The 12,475-nt window shown below is 35.8% G+C and overlaps 1 protein-coding gene across 2 annotated transcripts; it reads left to right on the top strand.

The window, feature by feature from the left end:
* Positions 1-3,507: 3,507 nt before the first annotated feature.
* LOC113161389 (selection and upkeep of intraepithelial T-cells protein 1-like) lies at positions 3,508-9,195 on the top strand. Of its 2 annotated transcripts, none has more exons than XM_026358941.1 (5): positions 3,508-3,686; positions 4,835-5,170; positions 5,281-5,355; positions 7,484-7,588; positions 7,860-9,195. In XM_026358941.1, exons 1-5 carry the CDS (start codon positions 3,638-3,640, stop codon positions 8,018-8,020), a joined length of 726 nt encoding a protein of 241 aa, XP_026214726.1. In that variant the 5' UTR covers positions 3,508-3,637; the 3' UTR covers positions 8,021-9,195. The 2 variants fall into 2 exon arrangements, with proteins under 2 accessions (XP_026214726.1, XP_026214725.1); XM_026358940.1 differs by having other exon boundaries at positions 5,281-5,364.
* The last annotated feature ends 3,280 nt before the right edge of the window (positions 9,196-12,475 follow it).

Here is a 12,475-nt window from a genome sequence, read left to right as displayed (position 1 = left end):
GTGAAAACTGCAGTTTAGAGCTTTTAAAGTTTGAATTTATTTATATTTTCAGTTATACATCTTATTCATGTAAACCTGTTATAATAGAAGATATAGGAGGATGTCATTTAATGAAGTAAATATCAACGTGATACTCGGTGCATGCTTACCAAATGGGATATTATGGGATATAATGTACTGTAGTAGTAAAATACAAATACAGTGAAAGTAGGTGGAGGTTGTTTGGAGTATTAGCTCTTTGTAATCTTCAAAGTTTTAGGGATCTGTCCTTTTCATACAGAGACTAAATCTCCATGTTGACATGTTGTTGGTTAGTGTTCTGATAGGTTCTAGTTCAGGGTTCGTTCAGCACAGCTGAGTGGAACCACAGGAGAACAGTTTTAAAGTCCTTTATCATGGAACCACCCACCTGGAATTGGACATGAGCAGATTATTAATGTGTAATTTTAACATGTTTACATCTGAATGATCAGAGTTTAGATTAGAGGTTTTTCTGCTGATCTTCTCCAGTTTAGCTTTTTACACCGGGTCAACCACAAAACCCTGAAATACTCAGTGAATGAATAGAAGAACATATTGTGAGCTTTAATGTTACGTACTAAAATAAAACAGTAAAGTAGAAACTGGTTAAAGTAGAAACAGATTAAAGTAGAAACGTGTTAAAGTAGAAACGTGTTAAAGTAGAAACAGATTAAAGTAGAAACTGGTTAAAGTAGAAACAGATTAAAGTAGAAACAGATTAAAGTAGAAACATGTTAAAGTAGAAACGGGTTAAAGTAGAAACAGATTAAAGTAGAAACTGATTAAAGTAGAAACATGTTAAAGTAGAAACTGGTTAAAGTAGAAACAGATTAAAGTAGAAACGTGTTAAAGTAGAAACAGATTAAAGTAGAAACGTGTTAAAGTAGAAACAGATTAAAGTAGAAACGTGTTAAAGTAGAAACAGATTAAAGTAGAAACGTGTTAAAATAAAAACGTGTTAAAGTAGAAACGTGTTAAAGTAGAAACAGATTAAAGTAGAAACGTGTTAAAGTAGAAACAGATTAAAGTAGAAACGTGTTAAAGTAGAAACGTGTTAAAGTAGAAACAGATTAAAGTAGAAACGTGTTAAAGTAGAAACGTGTTAAAGTAGAAACGTGTTAAAGTAGAAACGTGTTAAAATAGAAACAGATTAAAGTAGAAACTGATTAAAGTAGAAATGTGTTAAAGTAGAAACGTGTTAAAGTAGAAACGTGTTAAAATAGAAACAGATTAAAGTAGAAACAGATTAAAGTAGAAACGTGTTAAAGTAGAAACGTGTTAAAGTAGAAACAGATTAAAGTAGAAACGTGTTAAAGTAGAAACAGATTAAAGTAGAAACAGATTAAAGTAGAAACGTGTTAAAGTAAAAACAGATTAAAGTAGAAACGTGTTAAAATAGAAACGTGTTAAAGTAGAAACGTGTTAAAATAGAAACAGATTAAAGTAGAAACATGTTAAAGTAGAAACAGATTAAAGTAGAAACAGATTAAAGTAGAAACGTGTTAAAATAGAAACAGATTAAAGTAGAAACGTGTTAAAAGTAGAAACGTGTTAAAGTAGAAACGTGTTAAAGTAGAAACGTGTTAAAATAGAAACAGATTAAAGTAGAAACTGATTAAAGTAGAAATGTGTTAAAGTAGAAACGTGTTAAAATAGAAACAGATTAAAGTAGAAACAGATTAAAGTAGAAACGTGTTAAAGTAGAAACGTGTTAAAGTAGAAACAGATTAAAGTAGAAACGTGTTAAAGTAGAAACAGATTAAAGTAGAAACAGATTAAAGTAGAAACGTGTTAAAGTAAAAACAGATTAAAGTAGAAACGTGTTAAAATAGAAACGTGTTAAAGTAGAAACGTGTTAAAGTAGAAACGTGTTAAAGTAGAAACGTGTTAAAATAGAAACGTGTTAAAGTAGAAACGTGTTAAAGTAGAAACGTGTTAAAATAGAAACGTGTTAAAGTAGAAACGTGTTAAAGTAGAAACAGATTAAAGTAGAAACAGATTAAAGTAGAAACGTGTTAAAATAGAAACAGATTAAAGTAGAAACGTGTTAAAGTAGAAACGTGTTAAAGTAGAAACGTGTTAAAGTAGAAACGTGTTAAAATAGAAACAGATTAAAGTAGAAACTGATTAAAGTAGAAATGTGTTAAAGTAGAAACGTGTTAAAGTAGAAACGTGTTAAAATAGAAACAGATTAAAGTAGAAACAGATTAAAGTAGAAACGTGTTAAAGTAGAAACAGATTAAAGTAGAAACGTGTTAAAGTAGAAACAGATTAAAGTAGAAACGTGTTAAAGTAAAAACAGATTAAAGTAGAAACGTGTTAAAATAGAAACGTGTTAAAGTAGAAACGTGTTAAAGTAGAAACAGATTAAAGTAGAAACAGATTAAAGTAGAAACGTGTTAAAATAGAAACAGATTAAAGTAGAAACGTGTTAAAATAGAAACAGATTAAAGTAGAAACGTGTTAAAGTAGAAACAGATTAAAGTAGAAACAGATTAAAGTAGAAACGTGTTAAAGTAGAAACGTGTTAAAGTAGAAACAGATTAAAGTAGAAACGTGTTAAAGTAGAAACGTGTTAAAATAGAAACGTGTTAAAATAGAAACGTGTTAAAGTAGAAACAGATTAAAGTAGAAACGTGTTAAAGTAGAAACGTGTTAAAATAGAAACGTGTTAAAATAGAAACGTGTTAAAGTAGAAACGTGTTAAAATAGAAACGTGTTAAAATAGAAACGTGTTAAAGTAGAAACGTGTTAAAGTAGAAACGTGTTAAAGTAGAAACGTGTTAAAATAGAAACGTGTTAAAGTAGAAACGTGTTAAAGTAGAAACGTGTTAAAATAGAAACGTGTTAAAATAGAAACGTGTTAAAGTAGAAACGTGTTAAAATAGAAACGTGTTAAAATAGAAACGTGTTAAAGTAGAAACGTGTTAAAATAGAAACGTGTTAAAATAGAAACGTGTTAAAGTAGAAACGTGTTAAAGTAGAAACAGATTAAAGTAGAAACGTGTTAAAGTAGAAACAGATTAAAGTAGAAACAGATTAAAGTAGAAACGTGTTAAAGTAGAAACGTGTTAAAGTAGAAACGTGTTAAAGTAGAAACGTGTTAAAGTAGAAACGTGTTAAAGTAGAAACGTGTTAAAGTAGAAACGTGTTAAAGTAGAAACGTGTTAAAATAGTAAAAGTAAGAGTCCTGTTTGCCTCTGTGGACCGTACCATTCTACATCTATAGGGAGCGTTTTTTAAATGTCTCCTTTACTCTTTACTTTAACTCTTGTTAAACTAATTAACTAATTAAATTAAAACTAATTATTTAGCTCGTAGACTAAATGTAGAAACCGTGTGGAAGTCTTTTAGAAGCTGTTTCAAAGCTTCAGATCAAACAAGACTTGATAACGACAGAGATCAGGGTTTGATCCCCCCCCCCATAGTGGACTCGCCGGTGGGCGGGGCCATTTTCCCTCTGTTGAAAACACGGCGCGAGCTGTTTGAGTCACGTTGAGGCCGCAGAGTGTTTTTATTAATATTATTAATAATATTATAATTATTATTATTAACGTTACGACGACGCGGTGCGGAAACAGCTCAATCGTATGAGAGCCGCGGTGCTGGTGAAATCATGTCCGTCAGACTGTTCACTCTTCTCGTCTTTTTACCGTTTTCTGCCGGTGAGTTTACCTTCCGTGTTCTGACGTCACTGACGATGTTTAGTTTTATTCACTATTTAAAACCCAATAACATAAATTACCACTAATTAAAACTAATTAACACTAAGTAAAACTAATTAACACTAATTAAAACTAATTAACACTAATTAAAACTAATTAACACTAAGTAAAACTAATTATCACTAAGTAAAACTAATTAACACGAGGTTTTCTATCTGGGCTGCGTGTGATTTGCTCTTAAACACGTTTGAGGACAGTGTTAAAACGAGTTTCTTCTCAAATGGCGTCTTGATCAAATCAGACATTTATTATTATTAAATTATTTATTTATCATCTGACACTTTGAACGTGTTTTAGTTTTAAAGTTTTAAAGTAGATCTTAGTAATTAACAAGGATGAAGATGGGTCCAGATCATTTGTGGCATTTGTTTTCAGTCTTTTTGCTTAAAGTTACCATTGAGTAACAAAATGGTGTCTTAACAAGGCAAAACCCTCTGGAATAAAAGAGAAGTTAAACAAAAATATATAAAATATAATCCTAGTCCTTTTAAACTCAACTCAATCATCTGAAAATAAAAAATTCTGAATTGTTAAATACTTGTTCATCATTATTGAAATCCTTATATAAATATCTCATATTTATGTTATGATCCCACTCTTCTATTATTATTATTATTATTATTATTATTATTATTATTATTATTATTATTATTATTGACCCCGTTTCTTCACATATTCTGTATATATTGAGTTTTTGGATCAGTTTTATTTTGTATTTCTTTTGGTTGTGGTGCATTTTCTTTCTGTCTGAATCAACAGCAGTAGTAATGAGCCAAAGACAGTTTCCCTCGAAATTGAATCGAATCTTGAATAATTTTCTGCTCATCAAATTAGTTACTCAACCTGTGGTTTTCAGTTTCAGGTTTATTATGTGCTAACTAATCCAGTGTAACAATACACCCACAACATTTCACTTTCTAGTAAGCTGCTCTGAAATTAGGGGGAAAAACAGCTGATTTAAAAAAAGTATATTGACGTTAAATGATGGAAGCAGTTCAGAGGTTTAAAATACTTGAATGATATTTTGAGTTAATGTGTCAGAATAATCCACATTATTGTTGTATAACTAAATATGTCTGTTTTTCCAGCGGCTGTTCTACCTCAGGCAGAAGAAGAAGTAGAGGCAGAAGAAGGTGATGACGTGATCCTGAAATGTCAACTGGATCCTGAAGACGATGTGAGGAAATCACCAGTGACGTGGAGTAAAGATGAACGCAAAAATATCGTCCATGTTTATAGACTTGGACAAGATCATGCTGAGGACCAGAAGGAGGTGTTCAGAAACAGGACGGTTCTCCACCATGAAGGTTTGAAGAAAGGAAATGTGACGCTCCAGCTGTTCTCAGTACGCCTGTCTGATAACGGCAGGTTCATTTGTTATATCCGCAGACTGGACGCCTATTGTTACGTCATCCTGAAAGTCGGTAAGTACACTGAAGTTGGTGATGAACGTACGAATAAGTGGGACGTTAATCATTTAAAATGAAATAAGATGTTTTTAAAAGTACTTAAACAATGTTTATGTGTGAAACAGTGAGGAGAGGCCAACTCAACAGATCAGTGGGGAGCGTTGTCAGCACAGCGACTTCTCAGCCAGAAGTCGAGCCAGGTGATCTTGGTAAATATTTTCTTATACGTCTTTTAGCACATTTCCTTTCCTTCTCTGTGAATCTGGGTTAATGGTTAGGGATGCCATGTGAAAATATTCATAGTTCAACTGTGAACACAAAAATGACTAAAAACTAAAACTACAACTATAAACTAAAACTTATATATCTTCTTCTTCTCTTTCGGCTTTTCCCATCAGGGGTCGCCACAGTGAATCATCCTTTTCCACCTCACTCTATCATGAACATCTTCTACCCTAACACTAGCCAACCTCATGTCCTCTGTTATAACATCCATATATCTCCTCCTTGGTCGTCCTCTTGCCCTCCTGCCTGGCAGCTCCATCTCCAACATCCTTCTACCAATATACTCACTATCCCTCCTCTGAACATGTCCAAACCACCTCAGTCTGGCCTCTCTGACTTTGTCGCTAACACAGACAACGTGAGCCGTCCCTCTGATGTACTCGTTCCTTATTCTGTCTAACCTGGTCACTCCTAAGGAGAACCTCAACATCTTCATCTCTGCTACCTCCATCTCAGCCTCTTGTCTCTTTCTCACTGCTACCGTCTCTAACCCATAGAGCAGAGCTGGTCTCACCACTGTCTTGTACACCTTTCTCGTTAAATGTTTATTACTTTTGTATTTTTGCACACCCTTTCATTCTTTTTGCACATTACTGTTGTTCTTTTTGCACTGACCTGCTGTAGCAATTGAATTTCCCCAATGTGGGATCAATAAAGAATATCTTATCTTATCTTATCTTATCTTATCTTATCTTATCTTATCTTATCTTATCTTATCTTATCTTTCCTTTGAGTCTTGCTGACACTCTTCTGTCACACAACACTCCTGACACCTTCCTCCACCCGCTCCAACCTGCCTGCACTCGCCTCTTCACCTCTTTTCCACACTCTCCATCACACTGAACTGTTGACCCCAAGTACTTAAACTCCTGCCCCTTCTTCACCTCAGCCCCCTGTAACCTAACGCTTCTACCTTGATCCCTCTCGTTCAGACACATGTATTCTGTCTTACTACGACTGACCTTCATGCCTCTTCTTTCCAGAGCAAACCTCCACCTCTCCAGCTGTTCCTCTACCTGCTCTCTACTCTCACTGCAAATTACAATGTCATCCGCAAACATCATTGTCCAGGGAGATTCCTGTCTGACCTCATCTGTCAGCCTGTCCATCAGCATAGCAAACAAGAAGGGACTCAAAGCTGATCCTTGGTGTAGTCCCACCTCCACCTTGAACTCCTCTGTCTGACCTACAGCACATCTCACCACCGTCATACTTCTCTCATACATGTCCTGAACTAGTCTGACGTACTTCTCTGCCACTCCTGACGACCTCATACAGTACCACAGCTCCTCCCTCGGCACCCTGTCATACGCCTTCTCTAAATCTACAAAGACACAATGCAGCTCCTTCTGTCCATCTCTGTACTTTTCCATCAACATTCTCAAAGCAAAAATGGCATCAGTGGTGCTCTTAAGGGGCATGAAACCATACTGCTGCTCACAAATCTCCACCTTCTTCCTAAGCCTGGCTTCCATTACTCTTTCCCACAGCTTCATTGTGTGGCTCATCAACTTTATTCCTCTGTAGTTGCTGCAGTTCTGCGTGTCACCCTTGTTCTTAAAGATCGGAACCAGAACACTTCTCCTCCATTCCTCAGGCATCTTCTCACTCTCTAGAATCCTATTGAACAAACTGGTTAAAAACTCCACTACTTTCTCCCTGTCATAATATATATATATATATATATATATATATATTAGTTTTTAGTTTTTAATCACCACACTTCTTGAACCCCAACCCTCTTTATATGTCAGCTGCTCTGATCAGGCATGACTGACACATGTACCATTCGCATTTTCTAGTTGTTTTGAGTCTCTAATATTAATGTTTAATGTTAGTTTTCTTTTCTTTATTTGGCAATTTAAGAATTTAATGCTACTCCAGTTTGGGGAGTTTGACTTGGAACAAAATGCGATGTAAGAGGAAAAGAACAAAACTTTAAGCATGAGGCTCATCGTAGCTTCAAACATATGATGCTGTTTTTTGGTATTCTTGAAGCTGCACTTCCTCTCTAACCAACATCTTGTTCTTATTTTCTTTCAGGTGGTAAAAACAAAACTGTTGCCTGTGTCGATGTCAAGTACACTGTTATTTCCATTTTCGTGGGCGTCCTCGGAGCTGTGATTCTGGTGATTCTTGGAACAGTCTGTAAGTTACTGTCCTATACCCTGTATCTTTTTAAAGCTGCAGTAACTAATATTTTCCACATTTTCTAAGAAATTAAGTGTAAATGGGACGAGACCTTTTGTCTCTCCGCTGGTCTAGTTCTAGTTAATGTTAAACTGTGTTAAACAAAAGGAAAAAGACACAAGTTGTCATTTCCAATGAACATTGAAGGAAGTTACTGCTGCAGCCGGAGTTTAGCTACCTTGACTTGTAGGGTCACAAACTGAATTTTCTGTGTTTGTGTGTTTAACAGTGATTTATAAGAAGATCCAAAAGATGAAGAAGAAGAAGGAAGCTGAGAGGAGGCCACACAACGTTGAAATGCAAAACCTGACAAGTGAGGGAAGAGAAGGAGGTGAACGTCAGGCCGACGCTGCAGAAAACGGCTCGGGGAACATCCAGCAGGATGTGTAGGGATAGTTAGTGGTCTAAAACCATGACCTGTGATCACAACCACTTGAATTATATTGGAATCAACATCGCTCTGGTATAATTATGAAATGATTATGGAAACTGATAAAAATGATGGAAGTGCCACAAAGTCTGTTCTTAAAGTGAACAAAGTTAACAAAAAAGTCTTAAATGCCAAACACTCTCACTCAGTGTTACTGTACACAGCGTTAGTAGTTACCTTTACCTTAAGCCCAGTAGGTAAAACAGTGTTAAAGATATAAAGATATACATTAGTGTTCAGATTGGAGTCATGAATTTGAAGGTGTTCGTGTTCTTCCTGTTCCTGCCGCAGCTAAAACAGCCAGGAGAGATTTTTTTATCTTATTAAATAATACAATTTAATAATTAGACTGCAGCTGCATTTAGAGAACTCACGTGTACACTCAACAACGTACACAAAGATAAATAGTTTGCTTATTTCTAATTCAGTGAGCTGTGTTCTGTTTTAGATCAGACAGAATGTTTTCAAAAGAAGAAATGAAACCTTTGAGTGCTTTTAATTTATTACAATTAGCTTAAATAATGAATTTGTACAGCAAAAACGGTTTAAAATTATAATTTTCTTCAGAATTTAAATATACTTTCCTACAATTCTGATGTCATTTTCAAACTGTATTTCTTTAAATTCATCTTAACTCTAATTCCCCATGATGTTCTGTCTCAGTGGTTTTAAAGTCACTGACGTGTTTGAACCGTCGGACACGGGTGGATATTCTCCCGTCTTTACGTCTGTTCACCTTCTTTTCTTTAAGCACTTTAAACTAAACTAAACCAAAAGCTTTATTTTCTTTGTTGAAATGCGTTTTGTGCTTATTTACTTTACTTTTTCTTATAGTTACACTTTTTTTATATTTCCTTGTCTTTCATTTTGTCCCAGCTAATAAACTAAACTAAAGTCTGACCAGTTCTGCTACAGTTGCTTTTGTTCTTAATGCTATGAAGTTGTTAGTATTAGTATTATTAAATACATAATACATTTTTTTATACCTGTGTTATGGGTTCAGTTACAGAACAGTGAAGGTTAATAGAATATAAGAAGTATGCACATTATAATTAATATGAAAAACTAAATATTAAACGGAACATGGGCAGAAACAATGTGTATAAATCCCCAATCCTCCAGAACTGTTGTCGCCTAATTTGTTTTCTCTTGTCTGATTAACAAAACATCCCAGTATTGTTTCTCAGATTTATCAGCATTGTTGAGATTAAGTTTACAAGATATTGACCCAGTAACTCATTAGTATTTTGGGATCATTGTAGCAAAATGCTTCATGTGTTTGCTTTAAACTGTGATCTGATTTATATGTTTTTGTAAATGATCTTTTTACTTTAGAGTGTGTTAACCTATGTAGTTGTTTAATCTTTTCCTTACTTTTTATAGTGTGGACATGTTTAACCTACAGAAATGCCAACCTCTTGTTCCAGAGGTTACTTAACTTAAAGACAACCTAATCCATCAGTACCATGAGGCCTTCCTCACCCTGCTCTGCTTCACTCTTTGTTCTCTACCATGCTCTGCATCACCCTTCAACTAACTGTGGATGTAAGATTTCAGAAATACTTCTGTGAATGAAGCAAATATCTTGATGCTTCTGTTAACAGGAGGCTTCAGCGGGCTCTGCAAATTTACCCCAGAGACTAAAATAGCAGCTATGCTATCTTCCTGTGGAATCATAAAATCACATTTACCACTGGAGACTCAGTGTTAAACAGAACATTTTAGTGTCTGTGTTTTAACTGTCTTTATTTCCTTAGGACTGATTCACTCCCCATATCGAGAGACAAGAAGGAGCTGATGTGACTCTGCAGTGTTGTCTTGATCCTAAATAAATGAATTACATGCTGATACAAAGCAAAGATTCAAGATTCAAGATTCAAAAAACTTTATTGATCCCAGAGGGAAATTGTTTTGCCTCATTACCATTGTTCTTAAAACAGACAGAAAGAAAAGGAACCACAACCAGGATAGATCCAACACCAACATAAATACACAAACATAAATACACAATAACATCAATACCGAAAAACTCAATATATATATACAGAATATGTAAATAGATAAATGAAATTGGGTCAATATATGCACAGCAAGGTTATGACAGTATCACTTCCCCCACACCTTACAGAGGGGGGAGGAATTGTACAGATTGATTGCCACAGGTAGAAAAGATCTCCTGTGGTTCTCTGTGGAACATTTAATGTTAATAAATCTTTGGCTGAACGTGCTCCTCTGTCCAACCAACACACTGTGCAGTGGGTGGGAGGGATTGTCCAAGATTGAGAGGAGTTTGGACAGCATCCTCCTTTCAGCAACAACATGTAGAGGGTCCAGCTCCACCCCCAGAACAGAGCCAGCCCTCCTAATCAGTTTGTTTAGTCTGTTAGTGTCTGCCACCTTCATGTTGCTGCCCCAGCAGACCACAGCATAAAAGATAACACTAGCCACTACAGACTCATAAAACATCCGCAGCATGGTGCTGCAGACAAACAGTGTTGGACTGAGTTAAATGACACACTGAGAACAGTAAAAATACAGAAACAGGTTTTAATAAACGAGCAGGTCTTTGTAATCAGAGGAAAAACTTTGCACTTGAGTTATTTGGACAAATTCAAACTCTAATGCAACAAAAGTGATCACAGCAACTCTAAAGTCCAAACGACAGTTGATCCACTGACATGAGAAAAAGAGGAGAGGAAGTCTCCTCAGATCAGGGAAACATGGATGCAGTTACAGGAAGTGGGATCCATAGTCCACATTTTTGTCAATCATATATTTTATATTTTTACATACCTTTATACATCTTTATTTACAACAAATGTCAATGTCAATAGTCTTTATATTGATTCCCGTGATAAATCCTGGACTCTGAAACCACAATTCAAAAGACACCTTGTTCCTAGGCCCCTCGGGACCATGTCACTCCCCTGTCTTGTAGCTTAATTGTAACCATCCCTCTCGTAACATTCATCATATGCTTTTCAGTTCTTTTTCACATTGTGGTTGGCTCTATGGGTTAGAGACGGTAGCAGTGAGAAAGAGACAAGAGGCTGAGATGGAGGTAGAAGAGATGAAGATGTTGAGGTTCTCCTTAGGAGTGACCAGGTTAGACAGAATAAGGAACGAGTACATCAGAGGGACGGCTCACGTTGCCTGTGTTAGCGACAAAGTCAGAGAGGCCAGACTGAGATGGTTCGGACATGTTCAGAGGAGGGATAGTGAGTATATTGGTAGAAGGATGTTGGATGTTGAATGATACGCTGTGGCGACCCCTGATGGGAAAAGCCGAAGAAGACAAAGAAGGTTGTCTCTCCATCTCCATTGATGTGTACAAAGTGCTTTTTTATTAACTCAGCAATAAATAATGGTTAACAGTAAATCATACCTGTGCCTACTATTCTTATTTTTATACACATTATTCAACTATTAATACTAGATGAAAAATGAAAAGTATTAATCAACCACTACTGCTAAATGAGTACAAGCTAAAACATTGGTAAAGCATCACATCATATCATATATTTACCGGGCTCATATTAACATGTTTATGGACATTTTGCGTCTTTGTTCTGTAACTTTTTGTTCGTGCTCTTCGTATTTTGGTAGTGGGTCTAGAAAATGGCATAAACAGAGCAGACACCTTTAAAATAATGTTTTCTTTCTCTCCTGTTGCCTTCTCAGGGAGTTTTCCTTCCCACCGTCGCCCTCGGCTTGCTCATCAGGGACAATCTGATTATTATGATTCTTACTCATTCACTGTTCATGTCCTGTTCTTTGGTTGTGTAAAGCTGCTTTGTGACAATGTCAATTGTAAAAAGAACTATACAAATAAAATTGAATTGAATTGAATTAATAGCTGCCTGGAAAAGTAGTGAATTAGTTTTCATTAAACTGTGCGACTGATTCAAAGCATGTGTTTTTGTTGACGGGGACAATAATGTCATCAAACTGAGGCAGTGTTAACCAGGAAGAGGCAAGTGAAACTGTGACAGCTGTACACTATACACTGTTCCCATCAGGGGTCGTCACAGTGAATCATCCTTCTCCACCTAACTCTATCATGAACATCTTCTACCCTAACACTAGCCAACCTCATGTCCTCTGTTATAACATCCATATATCTCCTCCCTGGTCGACCTCTTGCCCTCCTGCCTGGCAGCTCCATCATATATAAATAAATATATATTTATATACAGCATGGAGAGATCTGGTTTTAATGACAGAAAAATAATTGAAACTGCATTTAATTGTTTGTTTGTTAATAAGTTACGTATGAAACATTTTAAAATTGCGCCAAAGTTTGGCGCCATGTCGTCACCATCGTCGACCAATCAGAGCTCTGTGTGTGTCCTTTTGCCGCGAAATTCAGTTTCTACGTAGTAAAAGTGGGAGGGGCGATGAGGCTGCGTGCAGTG

This window comes from Anabas testudineus, chromosome 1 (genome assembly GCF_900324465.2).
Source record: "Anabas testudineus chromosome 1, fAnaTes1.2, whole genome shotgun sequence".
NCBI lineage: Eukaryota > Metazoa > Chordata > Actinopteri > Anabantiformes > Anabantidae > Anabas > Anabas testudineus.
Note: the sequence above shows the minus strand (reverse complement) of the source record. Positions and strands in the feature narration are given on the sequence as shown.

What these genes read in the sequence shown, in the direction of transcription:
- LOC113161389 (XM_026358940.1), top strand. Translation starts at nt 3,638, where the DNA reads ATGTCCGTCAGACTGTTCACTCTTCTCGTCTTTTTACCGTTTTCTGCC. An exon ending in TTACGTCATCCTGAAAGTCG is followed by an intron (nt 5,171 to 5,280) that starts GTAAGTACACTG and finishes TGTGTGAAACAG; the next exon opens with TGAGGAGAGGCCAACTCAAC. An exon ending in GGTGATTCTTGGAACAGTCT is followed by an intron (nt 7,589 to 7,859) that starts GTAAGTTACTGT and finishes TGTGTTTAACAG; the next exon opens with TGATTTATAAGAAGATCCAA.